This window comes from Quercus lobata, chromosome 11, assembly GCF_001633185.2.
Source record: "Quercus lobata isolate SW786 chromosome 11, ValleyOak3.0 Primary Assembly, whole genome shotgun sequence".
Taxonomy (NCBI): Eukaryota; Viridiplantae; Streptophyta; class Magnoliopsida; order Fagales; family Fagaceae; genus Quercus; species Quercus lobata.
The window spans coordinates 13,976,365-14,000,550 of record NC_044914.1 but is presented as its reverse complement, the minus strand read 5'-3'; the positions used below and the strand labels follow the sequence as shown (position 1 = coordinate 14,000,550).

The 24,186-nt window shown below is 32.4% G+C and overlaps 1 protein-coding gene and 1 long non-coding RNA gene across 2 annotated transcripts; one reads left to right on the top strand and one right to left on the bottom strand.

Moving 5' to 3' along the window:
* Nucleotides 1–10,623: 10,623 nt before the first annotated feature.
* Nucleotides 10,624–12,912, bottom strand: LOC115967716 (phytosulfokine receptor 1-like). The gene is made up of 2 exons (XM_031086850.1): nucleotides 12,371–12,912; nucleotides 10,624–12,238 (listed from the first exon to the last, which is right to left on the bottom strand). The coding sequence occupies exons 1-2, from the start codon at nucleotides 12,798–12,800 to the stop codon at nucleotides 10,782–10,784; spliced, it is 1,887 nt and encodes a 628-aa protein (XP_030942710.1). The 5' UTR covers nucleotides 12,801–12,912; the 3' UTR covers nucleotides 10,624–10,781.
* A 7,411-nt stretch (nucleotides 12,913–20,323) lies between these two features.
* Nucleotides 20,324–22,376, top strand: LOC115969280. The gene is made up of 3 exons (XR_004086919.1): nucleotides 20,324–20,474; nucleotides 21,274–21,340; nucleotides 22,078–22,376. It is a non-coding gene; the product is annotated as an uncharacterized LOC115969280 (long non-coding RNA).
* The last annotated feature ends 1,810 nt before the right edge of the window (nucleotides 22,377–24,186 follow it).

The window sequence follows — 24,186 nt, the reverse complement described above, 5'->3', positions numbered from 1 at the left end:
CAATATATATTGCCTAAACCACTACCGGTACAAGTATCTTTAAACAATAAAAATTGGTATCATTTCAATTTTATTCTCTGAATTGTATTTAGTTTTCAATTTCAATTCTCTTCTTCTTCTTATTTCAATTTCATTCTCTGAATTATATTTAGTTTTTATTTTTATTTTTTATCATTAATTCCTTTTGATTTTGGTATCATTTTTTTTTTCTTCAAATTTTCATATCTACTGGTTTGGGTGTCAATGTTAACTTTCTAGGTTTGATGAATACTCCAAATTGGGTTGACTATTGCACGCCAACTATTTGATTTGTATTGCCCTTTTCTTATTATAATTATGATTGCTGTTTGGAATGTAAAATTGTGTTCTTTTATTTTTCTATTTATCTACAGGGGACAAGAACGAGGCACCCCATACATATAGCAGAACTCTTGCAAAGGTCTATTTCTACCCTATTTTGTACATGCAGATTTTGTGTTTGGCAGCCAATTGCCAACTTAAAGCATCCATATTATTAAAATATAGGAAATAGCAACACTAATGAGAAACAATGAAACAAGTTGGCCGCTTTGGATTTCGTTCATTGTTTTCTTAAAAAATTATGAATAGGATTCTATATGAAGTGTTATTATATACAGTTATTTAACTGTTCAACTTAGTTTTTGTATTTTACTTTATGCATTTAATTCCTAAACCACATTCCTCCCCCCCCCCCCCCCCCCAAAAAAAATAAAAAATAAAAAATCTAAACCACATATTGTTAATTCAATTACATCAGTTGGATAAATCTCATTGAACATCGGATCATGATGATTTATTTGGGTGAATTGAAGTGTCCTCTACATGTTTGACTAAATGCTTGGTCATTAGATCTTGCTAAAGATGTTTTGATTTCATAGTGGTTGTAGCCTCCTATCCCACAATTGTTTTTCCGAATTAACTTTCTTACTTGTTCATGTTATGGGCATAGTTCAATTAAGTCATATCATATGAGATATGAGACTTTAGTCTCAATTATTTATCAAGTTCTCTAATGTTATATATGCTGATAGTTGTTTCCCTTATGTTAACATTTTTTTGATAATAGTGACTGGAAGAACCCAGCATGGACATCCTAGAAAAACATTTCAGACCTTGCTCTCATAAAGATAGACTCGGTTTATATGTTGTGTTTTGGATTATAGAGCTTTCTTATGATACTGATGAAGTTATTCTAGAGGATGCTTTTGGACAATATGGTGAGATAATTGAAGGTATTGTAGTAGATTATTTAGGTTTTGTAACTTATACTTTTAGGTTTAGATGACCTTAGATTTACTTGAGGGTTTTATGTTATCATATTTGGCAATGAAAATTATATGTGACCACATTAGTGGGAGATCAAAAGGGTATGGGTTTGTACAATTCACTTCTAAAACTGTGTGACCACAACTCTAAAAGAAATGGATGATCAGTTAAATTTACTGCGGCATGATATTTTATATATATATATATATATATATATGTGTGTGTACTTTTTTTTTCCCTTACAAATAGCTCTGTTAAGCGCCTAATCTTAAATAAAAATAATGTGAATAACTAAACTTATGTTCAACCACTTCAGGTGTTGGAAGGCAGTGTGTGTTATGCACACAAGCGAGAAAACATCTTGGATCTTGGGTACAATCATTTTCTCTTTGCATGCGCTTAACTAATTAGATAGAACAGTTATGAAAATATCAATTTCCTCTTATTCCATTGTCTAATTTTTGTTGTTTGTGCATTTAATTGCTGATTTTTTTTTTTTTTTTTGGAATAATCCTTAATTGGTTGTTGCTGTTGCACTAAAGTGTGAAACAACTAGGTACAATTTGACGACACAGCCATCAGGTAATGCCTTAGGCCGTGTAATATCTAATATTATCATTTTTATCATTTGCCCTTTCCTCTATAATAGTAAATTGAAAAATTACATGAGTTTGTCCTTGTCTTCCTTGGCTCCCTCATTTTCTCAATTGGCAAAAAGATAATGATTCTGCATTTATTAGAATATTAAATCTACACTTTTAAATTTAGCTTTCTATTAAGCACCATTCACCTCAGTTTGGATGTTATACTTATTTCTCATTTTCTTCATTGTCCTTGCAGTGAAGTAATTATTGCTCCTTTTTTTCCCCTCTAATCTAGGTGCTCTTAGAACTCTTTTTGGTCTAAATTTCTACACAGATATGCCAATTAGGTATTTCAAGACTTCATTTGCATATTCTTCCTTTTTGGTCTAAATTTTTATAACTATTACATGAACCATGTATGAGATAGAAAATGCTTTGCTCGATTGTGGAGCTTGGGTGATTTACATATTGTCAAAAAGGCAATTGAAAGGCTTGAGTTGTTTGTTATGAGAACTAACAAACTATCCAAATACTATCTAGAGTCATAAAACTAACAAACCAAATAACACTAACCATAAAACATCTTTATGTTCTTTAACTCTCAACTTAAGAATGAAAAATTCTAATGACAAGCCTAGGAAATTAAATTATGAGAATAAGCAAAAAAAAAAAAAAAAATTCACAATAAACTGTTTAGGCAGCACACTGGGAAGGTCTAATTGCACTAGAATGAGGCCAGTAATAAACTTATCAATTGTACTCCACCTTACTTTTGACAATTTCACCTTCCATTATTGTATTGATAATTGCAATTGGGATGGCCAATTTTTGATCAGTAATATAAGTTAACGTGAATTGTTGCATTATGGATCCTAAAGGTATCCCAAATGCCTAAAAGTTGTTGAGAATGGGACAAAGAGAAAGCTCATGGCATTCAAGAAAAAAGAAAACATTATCAGGAATTTTTAGTTTAAATTATTTGGTTTATGACATTGTCTATAACCATTTTATGTGGTTTATTACATTGTCAAGTTCTATTTTATGTATTTTATGATATCTGAATATTTAAAAGGTAATCTGAAAAGTCAATATATTCATATTAGTTTAATGGATTTGTCACATGATTTATGAGCCAGGTTTTAGTAAGTTCAAGTTCACTAATAAGCTTGTGTAATATTTGATAGGGTGTGCGTCCTTTATTACTGGTTTTGGTACACTAAACTTTGGCTGAAACAAAAAGACTTAGGTTATGCAGCACAGTGAAGGTTCACTATTATATGCTTGAAAAAAATTGATGATTATTGAATTTTTTTAATGGGTGATTATTCAAGCTTAATTTTGCTTACCAAAGGGCTTAGATGTAGTCAACTAATTTTGATCATTTCATTTTCCTAACTTTTTGTATATATATATATATATATTTTTTACTTACTGATTGTAAGTGAACTTGCTTAAATTGCATGACATATGTTCAAAATATTTTTCATTGCATACAAAAATTGATTGAAATTCAGTTGGATCTCAATTAGTTTAACCAACTAATAACTGCCTTTTTTTTTTTAAAGAGGGTTTTTATACTTTTTATCCTATCTCTTCAACCTTGGCATTTACGTAATTTAATTGTCTACATATTATTGGATGAAAATGCTCTTAGTCAATGGATTATGAAATTATAGAGAATGTTTAGGTCTTTTAGGATGTCAAACAATTAACAGCTAAAAAAAAGGAGAAAATAGGCAAATGCCCCTTTTTAAAAATAAAAAATAAAAAAATCTAGCATTTTGCCCCATTTCCCAAACTAATTAGGGAAATGCCCTTCCTTTGAAACTCGATTTTCTCAAAATCGAGTTTAAAAAAAATAAAAAAATTCTGGAGCCCTATAGTGGCGTTTTAAGGAGCCTATTGTAACGTTTTAAGGACCTATAGTGGCATTTTGTAACTCGAGCTCCATGAAGTTGAGTTACATGCGATTTTTTTTTTATCTATAACTCAAGTTCAAGGAGCTCAATTAAAAATGCCACTATAGGTCCTTAAAACATCACTATAGGCTCCTTAAAAACGCTACTGTAGGGCTTAACTCGATTTTGAGAAAATCAAGTTTCAAAATAAGGGCATTTCCCTAATTAGTTTAAGAAAGGGGGCAAAATGTTGAAACTTTTTTTTAAAAAGGGCAAAGGCCAATTTTTTCCGCTAAAAAAAGGTAAAATAATAATTAAGTTTTATTTACGGATTTAATCTTTTAAAGGATTGAGAAGAATTATCAAAGAAACAAGATAATGAATTACTTTCGTTGTGTACATATGTAATTAAAAATATTTTTTAATCTTTTTAAGTACATTCTCATATTTTGTTATAAAACATAATTACCCATAGGACAAAAACTAATATCCTATATGTTTAATAATCCATTCTTAACATGAATAGGAGCAATTGAATATTTCCATGCGAAATAATATCATGAAAATTATTAAATAACTCAAGCTTAACATTAATAGCATCACCACAATTCAATTCCACGATTTGATCTAACCAAACACTTCACATGTCCAAATTCATTAAGAACCATTTTCAACACAAGAATCTAGATAAGTTTAACCATTTGACTATCAAAATTCATGTATATTCATTTAAAAAGTCTAAAAACACATTATTATCATTTATTGTAATTTAATATGATCCTATGAATCTTTAAAAATCATTTTATTATAAATAGCTAGCGAATGAAATATTAGAACACTATTTCAACAACAAAAAAAAATTATGAATACTTTACAAAATCTTCCTAATGACATGTTGGTGGAAATATTTTCAAAGGTGGGAAATGATTTAGCAACACTATAATTGAGAAAAATCAAGTTAAGGTATAACAAAACAACTTTTTCAATGTATATACACTAAATTATTTCCCTTTATATAAGTTATGAAATCTTTAAATTCAATTCTTTCCTTTTTCTTAATCAATTGCAAAAGCTTCAACGAATTAATAGAAAATAGATTGGTCCTCAAAAGAATTCGACTCACTCCATATTTCAGTCACCCAGCCCTACTAGATGACAAAGCAAAAAAAAAAAAAAAAAGATTTTTTCATGTTATGAAGCAAAGAATCCCCATGCAGTACTCATAATGGGAACATACAAATACTTCTTGAATGAAGAAGTCATTGAAGGAAAAATATTGATTGAAGAAGCTGTTGCATGTGGCGATTTTATTGCAATGCTTATTCATGGAGTCATGCTACTTTGTCAATCAAATCCTACAGGCAAAGGTAACTTTTTGAAAGTTTTGAATGATGAACATGGGAAGCATAGGCTTCTAAAATGACAAAGAATACTTTGACCACTTTCTACAGGAACTGCCATGTATCAAAGTCCAAACTTTCAAGCTTGCCAAAAAACTAGAATGGGACATTGGAACCGTGATGAACCTTATCCTTATCGTTATGAAGAATTTGTGGTTATGTGCAAGAGATGCTCCATCAACCTTGAAATGTTTAAGTTGGTGAATAGGGTTTTTTAAGTTTGACAAACATAAAAATATATATATATATATATATTAATGTCCCTTTATATATTTTTAATAATAAATGCAGTATTCTCTTTCTTTTTCCATTGTAGCATCACTTAAATAATAAAACGCAATATTCTCTTTTTTTATTTATTGTTTTATCTAATGCTATCCTCCATAAGATAAACCAAAAAAAAGAAATAGAAAAAGAAAAGACCAATAGCATCACTTAAATAATAAAATGCAATATTTCTTTTCATTGTTTTATCTAATTCTATCCTTCGTGTGATAAACCCATAAAAAAAAATACCAATAGCATCACTACAATTAACCATTTCCATGCAGTAGTATGGGTTACATATTAGTAATAGGGAAATGCTAACGAGTGCCCTTAGGGCACTGATTAATAATCTATTTAAAGAAAGTTTTTATAGGAAATGAAAATAGAGCAATTAATATTTTGACAGTTTTTTCATTTCCCATAAAAGTGGTACCAAAACTTTCTTAAAATGGATTACTAATGAGTGCCCTAAGGGCACTCGCTAGCATGACCCCTAGTAATAATAATAGGTGAAACTGAGAGAAACTCAAATTAAAATTCTAAATTAGAGTTTCAATTTTTTGCCATGTGTCTAGATTTATATGAGGACCACATCATAATTATCCTTCCAATTGTTCAATTCAAATATGAAATTAGAGTCCAATTTTGTGCCATATGTTTCAAAAAATTTCATAATTTTGGTGCCAAAACTAAAATCACATTATAAATATCCATCCAAATATTCATTGTATTTACAGCAATGCAAATACTGAGGAGTCAAATGAAGCAAGCGTTAAATGGTGCTCTAAAGAAGAGAGAAAATTCTGGAGGGAAGAAACAGAGAGGGATAAGAGAGATGGTCGACCCACTCCCCCTCTGCCTTGGCTTCCCACCCTTTATTTCCACACAAAAGGAAACTCAATGTAGAGGAAATTAATGGCAATGTGTCAAGGATAGACCTCATCTACAAATTAAAAGTCCTACAACTATGGAACCATCTGTTAATGATCAACACAACAACAGATAGTAGCAGATAATGATGAACGCAGTAACAAATTTCAACTCCACTGGTACTCCTCTCTCTCTAAACTTTGGGTTCAAACTTAATCTTTTATGCAATATTTGTTTCTTCCAAATATCACAAAATACTAAATTTCACTTCCATAGACGCTAATAATGACTTGACTAACCATCCTTTGACAAGATTCTATTCAAAGAATAGAGAGATACATCATCAAACAAGCTTTGGTGGTCCATCATGTAAGTGTAAATCCTCTCTCTCTCTCTCTCTCTCTCTCTCTCTCTCTCTCTCTCTCTCTCTCTCTCTCTCTCTCCTATATGTTACTCTTATTAGCCACAATAAAAACAGAGATAGATAGAGTTTGTAGACTAGCCATACATAATCAAAGTAGGTTTTTTTTCCTCACTCAAACGGTCCATCATCTTACCCAATTCCCTGCCATACCATTACAAACTCTTTTTTTTTTTTTTTCCTATGAAAATTTCAGGCACCAAACAATGATTGGGGGTTCAAAAGCAAGGATGGATCTTTTCGATATCATTCTCACTAAGGTTCATCTCTCTCTCTCTCTCTCTCTCTCTCTCTCTCTTTCTCTCATTTAGTTTTCATCCCCTCAATTTGAAATAGTGATGAGTTTGTCTCAATTATTGATCTTTGCAACTTCAATGGTTTATTTTTATTTATATTGAGGTAATATAAAATTTGTGTCTGGGATTTGGTACTAAAGTGGTAAAAGGGTGGTGGTAATTCAAATTATTGGTGTCATAATATTGGAACTACCAGAAATAGTGAACACTGAGTCACTGTGTTATTGGAGTGTTTTGAAATGGATTAGGATTGGTAGATTGTCTATTTTATTCCTACCCATAAAATTTTAATGGAATTGTTTTGGATAGCTAGAACTCTAAATAGAGTGGAGGACTGTATCACAATTCTGTTTTATTTCATGTGAATTTCATAGCATTTTAGAATAATAAAACCATCATAATATCGAAGCCACAATCATTAACTACAGCATCAGCAACAAAACCAGAAGTTTCAATTGGTTTGTCATTTGGCTGCATCAATTGTTATTTTTCCATGTGTTCATAAAAAATTTAAATAAAGGTATCCATGGTTGAATTGTTAACTAACAGCTCCTACTGAAGATGACTTTAGAACATTCTCTATAGTCACACAAGGGCCGGCTGCCAGCATGCTAAGAGCATTCTCATCAAGTGTGTCAAATGCCAAATATTTGGCATTTGACACATCAAACACCAAAAAATCCCTTTTATGAGATGTTTCAAATGCCATAATTTTTACCACATGTGAACAGTACCATTCCAAAGATGGAACGGTACGGATTGAAATGCTAAAAAAATATAGTTTTTTATTCATTTTCTCTTTCATCTTTTATGACTCTCTCTTCTCTCTCTTTCTTTTTCTTTTTCTTCTTTCTTTCTCCGCCACTCCTCCATCTTTGTCACTCTCTTTTCCTCTTTTCTTCTTCCTTTTTTCTTCTTCTTTCTCCAAAAGCTTCACCTCTCTAGTTTTTTTTTTTTTTTTTTAATCACTTTCTTTGCGCCTCTCTCTCTCTCTCTCTTTTATGGGTGGTGGAGTTTTTTTGGGTTGTTGTGGATTTTTTTTTTTTTTTTTGGTTGTGGTTTTATTATTATTATTTTTTTATAAGGTGTTGTTGGTGGATGTGGGTTTGTGCCAGTGGTGGTTGTCGGTGTTGTTGTGGCAATGGTTGTTGGTGGGTGTTGTTGTGCCAGTGGTTGTTGGTGGCCATTGTTACGGTAGTGGCGGTTGTGGGTTTGTTTGATTTGGGATGGGTTTTGAGGTTTGTGAATGTGGTGGGTTATTGTGGATTTTTATTTTTATTTATTTTTTATTTTTTATTTTTTTAAGGTGGTGTTGTTGGATATGGGTTTGTACCGGTGGTGGTTGTCGATGTTGTTGCGGCAGTGATTGTTGGTGGTGTTGCAGCAGTGGTGGTTATACTGTTGTTGTTGTTGATGATGATGATGATGATAGGGAGGAGTCAATATATTATTTTAATGTGCAGTAAATATTATTTTAATGTGTAGTAAATATTATTTTAATGTACAGAATTGGAAGATAAAACATCTGATGAATGGGATATTGTAAAATGATGTGGTAAAATAATAAAGTAGATTTTTAGTGTGTTAAAATGACATTTTTTATGAAACAGCTGATGAGAATGCCCTAAGAATGAGTACTTCTTGGTCTTTGCCAAACTCTTATTTGGGGTGTATTCTTTAATATATAATTAGGTATATGACAGAAAAATTACAAATTCCTAGGAAGAGAAGCCTCAAAAGTCTTGCAAGAAGAAACTTAGGAAAGGAATGGTGGCAAGATTATAAAATTATAAGTTGCACTAGATAGCCCTTCTCTTGACATTAGAAGAGAACTTTAGAACTAATTCTAAATATGCTAAGATCAAGTGCTACTTTTGCTCCATTCATTTAGTGTGCGTTTGGCTCCAGATTAAAAAGCCAGCTTATTTTACTATGCAGTTTATTTTTGCTACTATTCATGGGTCTTACTGCACTTTTTGGTACTATTCATGAATTCCACTATACTATTTTAGCTAACTTTTACTTTTATTTACGATACTCTTAGCAAAAAATTTTCAGTTTCAGTTAAATAATCAAATCTCAAACAAACCCTTAATTTAGGGTCTCCATTTATTTTCAATTAGAGATCAATCTAGCTATAGAAAATTTCCAAATGCTCACTTCTGTTAATTGATCCCCATCAAGCATGCTAAAGTTGGAGAATAAGGAATGAATGATCAATGATGTCTCGGATTTGAAGCTGGCTTGAATTAAGAAGAATAAAAATTATGTTAAATGCGAGTACCAATATAAGTATATATTGGGTTGGACAAAGTAATTGGATTCAAGTCTTTAATATCAAAGGAGAACATGACATTAATTAGTCTATCTCAACCGAAATAATGGGCTAAAAGTGAAGGACAATGAGGTGAGTACTGTTTTATTTTGTCTCTTTTTACTTATTTTAAAGTGGAACTCTTATTAGACTATTTCCACCATCTACTAATTAGTAATCCAATCTAATTATATCTATCATGTTTCTCTTGCTTTACCCAAAGTGTAACAACACGATGCATTCTTAAGGAAACAAAGCTTATTTTTACCGTGTAGTTTGAAGAATGAATCCGAATTTGATAAGAATGAGGTGTAAAATCCATGTTTTACACATCCAATTAGAGATTGCTACATTTACTATTTACTTAAAACTCAATATATTCTGCCACATTAAATAACATCTCAATTAACTCCTACTTGAGTTGGATTTTCTTATAGGTATTTGAATTAATTGAGTATGGTTGTGCCTATTGTTTAATATGTGATAGATGATGTGGCATGTTGGGATTGGAGGGTGTAAAACTTGAGTTTTACACCACATCCTTTTAGAATTTAATCTCTTAAATATGTGCAACTGCATCTACGGACCATAATATTTTCTGTTGTTACTAATTTTCCATCATAGGTGATATTTGCAACACCATGCCTTAGTTCCATGACACATATTTGGAAGTATAAGAGCTATACTTCTATAACCTGATTGTAAACAAATTTATGTTGTTAAGGATCTGTGGAGTTTTAATGTTTTAGCCACTGTAACACATAGGACTAAATAAAAATAATAATGCCAAAATCCATGATTGGGTTGTGATTTATCGATTCTTTCTCCTTATATATAATATATGTTTCAATATTTTGCAATAGTTAAAACATGTTAAGTATAAACAGAAGCCCATTCTCTCTCTCTCTCTCTCTCTCTCTCTCAAGAAAACCGTGACACTAATTTTTGTTTGTTTGTTGTTTTTTTTAATTATTTAAATCTTTCATATTGAGGGCAGGTTGTACATTTAGGTGATTGTGCTGAGGTGTTAAAATCCTCATATTTGAAGTTGATATGAACATAGATATAAATGTGTAGGAAGACGAAAATGGTATTATGATATCACATCAAATGAACATTATTTCCAAGAATTTTTTAAGTTGATGAGGACATAGAGAAAACTGATAAAATTCTTCAATGTTTTTTTTTTTTTTTTTTTTTTCAATATTGTTCAAATTCTCGTGCGTATGCACGAGTTACAAGCTAGTTATTAATAAAAGAGTAAACACATTCATTTTCATATCATAGAAAATAAGAAAACATATAACTGTATGATTAAACAAAAGAGTACAATTAAAGCTCCAGCCACAATTGAAGCTACATATAACTGTATGATTAAAAAAGAAATATTACTGTACCCATCCAATTTCCATATGAACACAAGGAAATCTGGTCTCACTGTCACTTAAGAGGTAACAAATCTTATGTACTTCCTTTTGTGCGGCTTTGGCAGTGCCAATCCGGACATGAAGCAACATATGACAGTAAGAACAAAACCTGTTGCAGCTCCAATTTTAAATGGTAGACCAATGATTGTCCTTTTTCTCTCCGTTATAGAAAGGACGGGAATTTGTTCAGACTGGCAAGCACACTGTGCATAATGAAGACCATTGTTTCCCTCAAAGCTCGTGTTTGGAAAAGTATCGAACTGGCCTCCTTGAGGAATTTCCCCCCACAGCTGATTATAGGATATGTTGAAATTTGAAAGAAAGCAAAGATTTATCAAGGAATAAGGTATCTCTCCTGATAGTTTATTGTGAGACAAATCAAGTTTTTCCAAGTCTGTCATGCATGATAAATTATTTGGAATAGGGCCAGAAAATTTATTCTCATTAAGATTCAAAACATGGAGCCTTTTCAAATTCCCAAAACCTGGCCAGATTGGGCCATGGAGAATGTTGCAACTCAGGTCTATAGTTGGTCGAAAACTAGAAAGTTGCCTATAAATCAAAACACTTCCACCTTGTCGAGTGTAAAATTCAAAGGCTGAGATAGGCCCTTCTATTGTGACCTTCCCACTTATTAGGCTCTGAAGTTCAGTCAAACTCTTTGGAATTTCACCTTTGAGAGAGTTATTTGACAAATCCAAGTAAAAGAGAGAGTCAAACTTTCCAACCCATGATGGTATGTTTCCACCCAAATGATTCCAAGACAATTCCAAAAACTGCAACTTGTGGCAACGACTCAACCATTGCGGGATTGGACCTCTGAGTTGACAATTGGAAAGAAGTAGACTGTTGAGGTTTTCGAAATGCAGATTCTCATCATTCGGCATTTGTTCATCATGAAAATTCATTGAAAGTACCAACATACTTAAATTGCTACAATGTTGTAGAATCGTAAGAGCTGATAATATATTACTAAGGCTAGTGTTTGACAGTGAGAGCTGTGTTAGAGACTTCAAATTCTTGAAGTTATTAGGGAGTTCACCGCCAAGGTTGTTGCGCGCAAGATCCAGTGCTTTCAATCCTCTGCAGGAGAAAAGACTATCAGGAATTGGGCTGTGGAACAGATTCGAACCAAGACCTAAGGAGACAAGATTTTTCATTGCAGAACAGTTGAGGTTGATTGGACCACTTAGAGAGTTGTTGTTCAAATATAACATTTGAAGTGATGGGGAGTTTACCAAAGAAGTAGGCAAATGACCAGAGAATAAATTTGACCTGGCTGAGAATAGCTTAAGCCTTGCTAGTCTCATAAAAATGTCTGGAAGAACTCCAGAGAACAAATTAGAGGAGATCTCCAGTTTAACAAGGTTAGAGAGGTTACCAATTCCATTACTTAGTGACCCAGATATGCTATTACCCCGAAGATTCAGTTCACTAAGATTTTTTAGCTGGAAGAAACTCTCAGGCAAACTCCCTGACAAAATATTTTCATCAAAAGAGAGATGTTGCAAGGAAGTACAATTAGCCAAATCTTGTGGAACTTGTCCAGAAAAATAGTTATTAGAGAAATTAAGCACTCGAATTTTTGTAGATATTGTACACATACCTTTGTTGATGGACCCAACAAAACCATTGTTGCTTATGTCTATGATCTCTATGTTTGGCAGACTAAACAACTCATCAGGAAGTGAACCCTGAAGGAAATTATGAGAGAAGTTTAGAACTCTCAATTGATTCAAGCCTACCAAGGATCCACAAATCTTCCCAGAAAGTATTTTGCTGCCAAGTTCCAAGCCAACTACCCTTCTGTCAAAACCAGTGGAATTATCACAGGTGACACCAGTCCAAGTGCAGCAACCAGGAGAGTCAGTGCCGTTCCACCCTGGAATTGTTGATACTAAACAATTGGAGAAACCATTCAAGGCTCTCAAGTCATCTGGATTGCATGTCAGTGTCTCAGAATTCAGGTTTGGTAGTTGGAGACTTAGACCTAGAAACATCAAAACAAAGAGCAAACAGATACGTCGGAAGAACATTTTAGGTGGATACCAATTGCCAAGGAGAAGAAATTAGAGAATGCAAAGTACTATACTAATAAGAGATGTTAATATATATGCAATTCTAGCAAGTGGATTTTTTTTTTTTTTAATTATAGCAATTGGGTTCGGAGTCTTAGGACCTTGGTTTTCATTATCTTTTAATTTATCAAAATCTAAAGACTTTAATTTTCGTGGCAGTAAACAAACATAAGTATGGACAAAGGAATTATGTTAGGACCATAACTTTTGGCACAACTTTGTATCACAACTCACCACATGGCGAGTTGTGATTGGTAAAGGTATGTCAATGAACTATGTGGGGACATATTCTTACCAATCACAACTCGTCATGTGGCGAGTTACGGTACAAAATCATTTCAAAGCTTGTGTCCCTAGCATAATTCATGAACAAAGTCATGTTGATAAGATTATGGATGGCAATGTAGATGCGCTAGAGTGTAGAATTGTTCAACAGTTCATGGACAAAGTCAAGTTGATAAGATTATGGATGGCAATGTAGATGCGCTAGAGTGTAGAATTGTTCGACAGTTTTGACAGAAATCTGGAAGTGGGTGATAAGCAAGTCTGGCTAAGTTTTTAAGTGGGCCCTAAGTAGGTAATTGATTGACTAATGGGCAATTTATAAAATAAGCAATAACAATTTCCCAAATTTCTTCAAAAAAAATTTAACCAATTTCTACAAGTTGGAGACTTAGACCTAGGGCCATCAAAAAAAAGAACAAACAGATATGTCGGAAGAACAATTTAGGGGGATGCCAATTGCCAAGGAGATGAAATTAGAGAATGCAAAGTACTATACTAAGAAGAGATGTAATTAAACATGCAATTCCAGCAAGTGTTTTTTTTTTTTTTTTTTTTTTTTTTGGAATTACAGCAATTGGGTTCAGAGTCTTCGGACCTCGGTTTTCATTATCTTTTAATTTATCAAAATCAAAAGACTTTGATTTTCTGGCCAATAAACCTACGTAAGTATGGATAAAGGAATTATATTAGGGACACAACTTTTGGCACAAATTTGTGCCACAACTCACCACATGGTGAGTTGTGATTGGTAAAGGTATGTCAATGAACTATGTGGGGAAATATCCTTACTAATCACAACTCGTCATGTGGCGAGTTATGGTACAAAATCATGTCAAAGCTTGTGTCCCTAGCATAATTCATGAACAAAGTCATGTTGATAAGATTATGGATGGCAATGTAGATGCGCGAGAGTGTAGAATTGTTCAACAGTTTTGGTAAAAGTCTGGAAGTGGATGATAAGCAAGTCTGGTTAAGTTTTTAAGTGGGCCCTGAGTAGGTAATTGATTGACTAATGGGCAATTTATAATATAAGCAATAACAATTTCCCAAATTTCTTCAAAAAAAATTTAACCAATTTCTACAAGTTGGGGACTTAGACCTAGAGCCATCAAAACAAAGAACAAACAGATACGTCAGAAGAACATTTTAGGTGCATGCCAATTGCCATGGACATGAAATTAGAGAATGCAAAGTACTATACTAAGAAGAGATGCAACTATATATGCAAATCTAGAAAGTGGTTTTTTTTTTTTTTTTTTTTTTTTTTTTTTTTTTTTTTTGGGGGGGGGGGAACTAAAGCAATTGGGATTGGACTCTTTAGACCTCGGTTTTCATTATCTTTTAATTTATCAAAATCAGAAGACCTTGATTTTCGTGTCAATAAACCTATGTATGTATGGACAAAGGAATTATGTTAGGGACACAACTTTTGGCACAAATTTGTGCCACAACTCACCACATGGTGGGTGGTGATCGGTAAAGGTATGTCAGCGGGCTATGTGGGGACATATCCTTACCAATCACAACTCGTCATGTGGCGAGTTGTGGTACAAAATTATGTCAAAAGTTGTGTCCCTAGCATAATTCATGGACAAAGTCATGTCGATAAGATTATGGATGGCTATGTAGATGCACTAGAGTGTAGACTTGTTCAACAGTTTTCACAGAAGTCTGGAAGTGGGTGGTAAGCAAGTTTGCTTAAGTTTTTAAGTGGGCCCTAAGTAGGAAATTGATTGAATAATGGGGAATTTATAATATAAGCAATAACAATTTCCCAAATTTCATCAAAAAAAAAAAATTTAACCAATTTCTACAAGTTGGAGACCTAGACCTAGAGCCATCAACATAAAGAACAAACAGATACGTCGAAAGAACATTTTAGGTGCATGCCAATTGCCAAGGAGATGAAATTAGAGAATGCAAAGTACTATACTAATAGGAGATGCAAATATATATGCAATTCTAGCAAGTGGTTTTTTTTTTTTTTTTTTTTTGAATTATAGCAATTGGGTTCGGATTCTTTGGACCTCGGTTTTCATTATCTTTTAATTTTTCAAAATCTAAAGATTTTGATTCTCATGTCAATAAACCTACGTAAGTATGGACAAAGAAATTTGGTTAGGGACACAACTTTTGACACAAATTTGTGTCGCAACTCACCACATAGTGAGTTCTGACTGGTAAAGGTATATCAGTGGGTAATATGGGGACATATCCTTACCAATCACAACTCGTCATGTGGTGAGTTGTGTTATAAAATTATGTCAAAAGTTGTGTCCCTAGCATAATTCATGGGCAAGGTCATGTTGATAAGATTATGGATGGCTATGTAGATGCGCTAGAGTGTTGACTTGTTCAACAGTTTTGACAGAAGTCTGGCAGTGGGTGATAAGCTAGTCTGGTTAAGTTTTTTTGTGGGCCCCAAGTAGGTAACAGATTGACTAATGGGAAATTTATAATATAAGCAATAACAATTTCCTAAATTTCTTTAAAAAAAAAAATTGACCAATTTCTAAAAGTTGGAGACTTAGACCTAGAGCCATCAAAACACAAAACAAATAGATATGTCAGAAGAACAATTTTGGTGGATGCCAATTGCCAAGGAAATGAAATTAGAGAATGCAAAGTACTATACAAAGAAGAGATGTAATTATATATGCAATTCTAGCAAGTGGATCTATTTTAGCTTTCAACACAATAAAATAATACAAACATCACAATAAAATAATACACCCCAAAAAAAAAAAAAAAAAAAAAAAAAAAAAAAAAAAACCAATCATCTGAAGATTCTAATGAACAGCAAGCAAACCCAAAACCCTCGCCACCTCCATTGCCACCCACAACCCACAACCACCTCCACTGTCCACAGGCCACCATTAACACAACCTAAATCCATCAAATTTGCAACAAAATCATCTCAAAAACCAACCAAAATCACACATAAAAACAACCAAAATTCAACAAACCCACAAATCCAGCTACAACAAAACCTAGGGACAACCAACAAAAAAAACCCACACGACCGCCACAGTCAATAACAACTGCCCACAGTAATGGCTTGGGACAACCCACCACCACGACAAACACAAACCACAAACACAACCCACCACCACCACCACCACAAACCCACCTCAACAACCACCACCCACAACTCTGATTAAAAAAAAAAAAAAACCACCACCACCAAGTTTGGGTCGCCGACGACTTGGGACTTGTGTCAGCAACGGCTTAGGACTTGGGTCGTTGGCAGCTTGGCGGGCAGTGGCTAAGGAGTGGTGAGGAGTTGGAGGAAGAAAGAAATAAAAAAATGAAGGTGGAGAAGAGAAGGGCTGGGTTCAGTGAAGAAGAAAGGTGAAGTAGTAAGAAAAAGTAGAGAAAAAATGGCTGGAGGAAGGAACCCAAAAAAAAAATTGAAAGGGAGAAGTGCTGGGTTTGGTTCGGTGAAGAAGAAAGAGTCAATGTGAACAAGAAAGATAAAAGCTTAATTTAATAAAAGAGGGGAAATAAATCAATTAAAATATAATTTTTTTTTTTTAACCTTTGAGTTACAGTGCAAATCTAAAGTAGCTGAGAAGCTAAATTTTTTAGCTTTGCCTCTAATGCTGCAACTCTCCTTTTGTGATTAATAGCTATATTTTTAGCAATATAACTATTTAGTATTACTGCTGTGAATGCTCTAAGAGATGTAATTATATATGCAATTCTAGCAAGTGGGTTTTTTTTTTTCTTTTTTAATTATAGCAATTGGGTTCGGAGTCTTTGGAACTCGGTTTTCGTTATCTTTTTATTTATCAAAATCAGAAGATTTTGATTTTCATGCCAGTAAACCTACGTAAGTATGGACAAAAGAATTATGTTAGGAAAAAGATTTCCATGGTTTTAGTCAAAGCTGTTGTTTTTATCCAACTTTCAAAAGAAACAAAACTTTGACCCCGACTTAATTGGTTTCACTTTGTGACAGATGGCACCACAAGTGTACTATACTACAAATTAACCAATCAATCTGAGCATTCATTAATTTTTTGGATTGATCATTTAAGGGTCTCCACCAAGCTAGGTGACTATTTTGTCTATTCCTGGCTGATTATTGTCCTTATGGGGCCAGCATTCATGCAATTTGTTGACACCGACTTAATTGATTTAACTTTATAACGGATGGCACCACAGGCGTACTTTACAACAAATTAATCAATCGATCTGAGCATTCATGATTTTGCGCAGTCATTATATATGCATGTGAACATTAATTTACATATGCTATATCATGTGAATATTTTTTACCAAGAATTATTCACAAGCAAAGCATGTGAGATCTATGTACATAACATACGAGTGTTTATTACGTTTCAAAAATAATAAATATAATTTAACATGTGAGTATTATTTATTACAAATTTAACATGTAAATACGTACATAAAAAATAAAAGAGAGAGAAGTAGAGATATCATCTTTTAGCAAATTTATCCTCCAATATCTCATTCTTATGCACAAACATGATGAACCAAATCATTAGCATAGAGGGGAGGGCGGAGTATGTTAGCTTGATTGTTGTGTATTGGTTCAATGGAAATGAACCATAGACACAAACCTCAAAAAGAATGCAATTTCAAAAGGTTCAAAACAAAGCATATACAAAATGAAAATTTACCACCGGAAGGATGAGCAATTTCTTTTAGGAATACTCATGACTTTTGGGAAAGTTTTATTTTGAAACTAAGGTTTACCTTTTTTTTTTTTTTTTTTGGTTGAAAAAGGGCTTCTCTTGAATTTACATGAAAAATGATTTTTTTTTTTTTTAAGTAAATGGATTTCCAAAAAAAAAAAATCCAAACTTTTTTGAGAAAATAAATTAACACCAAGATTATTTATATATAGAAAAAAAAAATTGGTTTTTCAATAAAAGGCTTTCGATAATTTTAATGAAAACTAAAGTTTTTCTTCATATATTACGATAGAAAGAACTTGGTTAAAAGATATTTTAAAAGGATGAAAGGCTTAAACATTTAAAAACCATTTTATTTTAGGAAAAAGTTTTCCATGGTTTTAGTCAAAGCTGTGGTTTTTTATCCAACTTTCAAAAGAAGCAAAACTTTGACCCCGACTTAATTGGTTTCACTTTGTGACAGATGGCACAAGTGTACTATACTACAAATTAACCAATCAATCTGTTCATTCATTAATTTTTGGATTGATTTTTTAAGGGTCTCCACCAAGCTAGGTGACCCTTTTGTCTATTCCTGGCTAATTATTGTCCTCATGGGGCCAGCATTCATGCAATTTGTTGACTCCGACTTAATTGGTTTAACTTTATAACAGATGGCACCACAAGTGTACTTTACAACAAATTAATCAATCGATCTGAGCCTTCATTAATTTTTGGATCGATTGGTTAAGCTTTTCCACTTTGGCAACCCTCATTTATTCTTTGCTGATTATTATTCCTAGGTGCCCAGCATTCATGTACTTAGTTCACACCTGTTTACTTAATTATTTGGCAGCATATCACATGCAATTACCAAAAAGAATGAGATAAAGTTAACTAACACCATATCACTTATAAGTTTTTATTAGATTAATATTTTAAAAATCTTGAATTACATGATTTCTTTTTATTGGTATGGAATTGGACTCATTAGCACATGAATAAGAAGGAATTGCATGTTGATGAATCCTTGCAATTTGACAGAGTCCATATTTTATGTAGATTCATTATTATTGATTTGTGAATGTGTGATCACCATCTTTCTGAATATTAGGATATATTTTAATATGAGAAAACTACACCATCCACCCTTGAAGTTTATCAGAATGGCATTGTTCGCAAATATTTGTGTATATGACGCTCTTGCTCTGTGGATGCTTAAAAAATGAAGGCTTTTATGGCTTTTTCATTCTAAGCATGCCGCACATTGGATCCACGGTCACGTGACTCTTTTTTGTGTATGTTTTTCTAGAGTGAGCTGTGTGTATGAATCTCTCATACTTATTTGATTTTTAAGAGTCATCACAAACTATCAGTTTTGTATTAAGTGTAATTGGTCACTTATTTGTCTAATTGTTTTTTAATTACCTAATTAACTAAAACCAATTCAAGGTTAATTTATTAATTAAGGTAAACCAAAGTCTTGAACCAAAGATCTAGGACTTGGAAGTTCGGTTAAGGGTGGGGAAGGTATTAAGCACTCCACACTACTTATCCCAAGGATAATACTCTATTTTAATTTTAATTTCAATGTTAATGTTTTGGTGAAAAGAATAGATACCTGGCATTTGGTTTTTTTGAAAAAAAAAAAAAAAAGATTTTGCACAATCATTATATATACATGTGAATATTAATTTACATATAATATATCATGTGAATATTTTTTACCAAGAATTATTCACAAGCAAAGCATGTGAGATCTATGTACATAACATATGCGAGTTTATTAAGTTGCAAAAATATTAGATATAATTTAACATGTGAGTATTATTTATTATATATTTGACATTTGAATACATACAGAAAAAATAAAAGAGAGAGAAGGAGAGAAATCGTCTTTTAGTAAATTTATCCCTCAATATCTCATTCTCTTGCACAAACATAATGAACCAAAACATTAGCGCAAAGGGGTGGGGGGAATATGTTAGCTTGATTGGTGTCTATTGGTTCAATGGAAATGAACCATAGACACAAACCTCAAAAAGAAAACAATTTCAAAAGGTTCAAAACAAAGCATATACAAAAAGAGAACTTACCTTTGGAAAGATGAGCAATTTATTTGGGGAATACTCATGACTTTTGGGAAAGTTTTATTTTGAAACTAATGTTTACCTCTTTTTTTTTTTGGAAAAGGGGCTTCCCTTGAATTTACATGAAAATGTTTTTTTTTTTTTTAAGTAAACGGATTTCAAAAAAAAAATCCAAACTTTTTTGAGAAAATAAATTAACACCAAGATTATTTATATATGGAAAAAAAAATTGGTTTTTCAATAAGAGGGTTTCCATAATCTATATATATATATAAAACCGAAGCCTTTGAAGCTCCCACAATTTTCCACGTCAGCATAATATTTAAAAAATTAAATAATAATTTTTTCAGCACAATATTTAAATAATAAAATTAAAAACTCTTTTCACTCCGTTAAAAACTCTATTCACTCAAAAACACCGGATACTTATCTTTAAAAATATATATATATATATATTAAAAAAAAAAAAACAACAAAACCTAAAACAAAACCTGGCCGTCCCTACCCTATTCCAGAATCAGGAAAAAAGAAAAGAGCGAGAGAGAGAAGATGATGAAAACGTCAATGGCTTCCCTAAGGTCATTCTCCGCGAGGTTCGTGGTTGCTCCGCTGAGGTACGTTACGATCTTTGCTGTTTTCTCTGTAAATCTTTCACTCTAATTGTTTATTACTGTTAAATCTATCAATGTGTTATGAATTTTTCCCTGGAACTTCTTATCGGTGCTTAGAAAAACACATAACTATTCATGTAGGTAATTGCAACGTTTTAAAATTTTCTGTAGGGAGGTTCTTTTTATAATTCAAAATTGAATTTAAAGTCGTCTGTATATATTTTAAAAGAAATTTCCCCTTCTGAATTGTCTAGGGTTCTTCTTTCACCCTTATTAAAAAATAGATGACTTTATTGTTTTTTTTTTTTCCCTTGGATTTTTTTTTAATTTTTTTAATTTATTTTTTCCATTCTATCCCTGCCAGAAACAGTGCTAATTGATGGGTATACTATTGTGGAATTGCATCGTGTTTTGGTTTAGGACTCTATCACCACAAGTCAAACTCAAAACCCACACACACGATGCAAAGGGCAAAGAGCAAAGGGCAGTGGACAATTGGGCCTGGATTTTTTAATTTGGAAATATTTCCTATTCTATTTTTTTCTTTCTAATTGAAGCTCCTTTGGAATCGCAGTTCTCTCTAAATGGTGACAAGTTGAATTTATTGCTTTGGAACTGGGTTTAGTAATTTAATTTGGATGCTTTGGTCACAATAGATGGGTTTATTGTTTAGACTTATTGACAATTTTTTTCAAAGTAAAAACAATTTTCTGTAACTAATCTTAATGAAATCCTGGGGATCAAATAAGTGTAGGATTGAATGTTGTGCTGATATTTGCGTTTCTTTTTTAATCTTAGTTAGGTCTATTGTTCAGTTAAGGTTTGTCGGAACCACAAGCAAAGAGAGATAGGCCGTATCCCCGTAACCGGTAAAGTATTTGCTTTTTTTGTTTTGGTTTTATTGTGGTAGAACTCGAACAGTTTAGTGGGTTTTCAAACTCTAGCTTCTTCCTCTAGAGGTGGAAGATTCTTTCTTTAATTTTTGGTTATCTATTTTCCCACATAACTTAGTTCCTAGATCCATACTAGAGCTTTCTACCTCCAGTTCCCTAAACTTTTAAATTCTAAGTTTGGAAAGATTCTCCTCCTTGCTAATTTTTTCAGGTTATTTTTTCAAGTCTTCTGGTATTGAAATTTATAATATAATTAAGCCTTTTAATCTCATCTCTTGAGACTATGTACCAAGATCTACTTTTTAGGCAATTATAAGCCATCATGAATTTATTTATCTTTTGAGACCGTATAAGCCATCATGAATATTATTTCTTTTCAACCATGCTTTGGTAATCCAAAGAAGTAAATAAGTTCATTATGCAAGACCTGTATAACATTTTTCCTTCAGGCAATGGTGTGGCTTTAAATTTTAAGATATTTCATACTCAATTCCATCTGCCTTGATACTATAAATAAATTACCACTTATCTAAAAATTGTAAATTGTTAGAAACTAATAAATTTAATCATTCAATCAAAATTCTTAATTGCTCTTTGGGAAATCCTATTGCAAGGAGGGGGGAGAATATTGTCCAAAGAATGATGGAAAACTAGCAGTTTATTCACGTGATTTCAAATCAATATCTAATCTAATAATATATATGTTAAAACAGAAGCTAAGAGAAAGTAAGGACCTACAATCAAGGATGTTGGGAAAGGTAGAGATAGAGTTATTTTCTATATTTTGCTCCCATGTCTTGCTGCTTGCTTTGTTGTATATGTTCTTCCCGTTGGTTGTGCAGGGTGAATGGGAAAAGGAGCTACCTTTGTTGGGTTTCTTGGTTCAATAAGAAAAAGGAGGAAGCTTTATACGTTTTTGGTCGTGCTTTCCTTGGGTTTCTTTGAGAGGTTGGTTTGACTGTTGTGGAGAGTTGTTGGTGGTCTTTTTGGGTTAGGAAAAGATTCTGTTTATGGAGTTATAGAGGGCTGGAACAGTGGTACTTTTTGTATTTGTTATGTTACTTTTTTTCTTTTCTATCTCATTTGTCTATATTGAATTGTGCTTAAGAACAGCCAATGCTATTGCCCATTGTACCTAGATATATAAATTACTTTGTTATATACTACAGAATATGAGTAGCAAGATAGAGTTACAAAAAATTGCCCCCTTTTGTAAAATATGTTACTATCTAATTTTATAAAGAACATTTTTCTACCATTGAGTTGGCTTATCAGACTTGGAATATATGTAGTTTGTTTTAAATCTAACCTACATATGTAAAGAGTTTGTGATGTTTCCTTCCTTAGAGGTATAGAGTATGGGTATGTACACTTTACATGAAACTGTAATTTGTTTTTACACAAATTTTACTATTAATAGAAAATTTCCTACTACGATTGTTTAAATATGAGCTATGAAAACAAGTTTGAGTAAAAAGTGAAGAAGAGGATTAATTTTTTTTTAATAATTTGATAATTCAAGAAGAGGGTGTTTGAACCTAACAAATATAACAATAATGTTATATAGATTTTGTAGATATTCTTTGTGCTTTCCCGTGCATCGCACGGGTTAGCGACTAGTTTTAATAAAAACTAAGGTTTTCTTCATATTTTACGATATAAAGAACTTGGTTAAAAGGTGTTTTAAAAGGATTTTTTTTTTTTTTTTTTTTTGAGAAAAAGGTATTTTAAAAGGATGAATGGCTTAAACATTTAAACACCATTTTATTTTAGGAAAAAGTTTTCCATGGTTTTAGTCAAAGCTGTGGTTTTTTATCCAGGTTTCAAAAGAAAAAACTGTGTTTCTTTTTATAAAAATGGGGCAGCCACAGGATTTCATGAAAGCAAAGTTTAAGCTTAAAAATCATTTGTAATAACGAAAGTTCAAAACAAAGGGAAATAAACTTTTTTTTTTTTTTGGAAAAAATATTTTTAGAACCTTAGTGAAAACAAGAGAAAAGGATTTGATTTTTGTATGGTTAAATGATTAAATTTACCATATCCTAATAGTTTAAGATTTAGGCCAATCGGTAATTTAACATGATATCAAAACATAAGATCCTGAGTTTAATCTTTGTCTCTTCCTCTCTACCTTCCATTTAAATTCCCACTTATTGGATCTTACCTATTAATAGGTAGTTTCGACCCACACGTGAGAGGGAGTGTTAGAAGTATATGGTTAAATGATTAAATTTATCATATACCAATAATTTAAACTTTTAGGACAATCCATAATTTGACATGGTATCAGAGCATGAGATCGTGAGTTCAATCGTTGTCTCCTCTACTCTACTTGTCATTTAAATTCCCATGTATTGAGCCTCACCTATAAAAAGGTAGTTTCAACTCACACGTGAGGAAAGTGTTAGAAGTATGTGATTAAATTATTAAATTTACAATATCTCAATAGGTTAAACTTTTAGGACAATCAATAATTTAACAATTTTTAAGAAAATGGTTTCCATGAGTTTTCTCTTAAAAGGGGTTTTAAGTTTAAAAATCCATAGTTTTTTTCTTCATCTTAAAAACATAAATATAAAAGTGTAGTTAAAAGAATCTTCTTTTTTTTTTCTTTTTTTTTTGTGTTGGGGGGGGGGGGGGGGGGGTTGGTGGTGCGGGAGTTGGGGGGGTGTGGGGTGGGGATTCTCTTAAATAAATCCTAACTTTTTCGCGTCCAAGCTTAAGGGTTTTTTCCATGTTGGGAAATGGAAGTCTTGAAAAACGTCTACTATTGTCCTGAAAACATATCCATATTGTGCATATTTCCTTTATTTGAAAAAAGA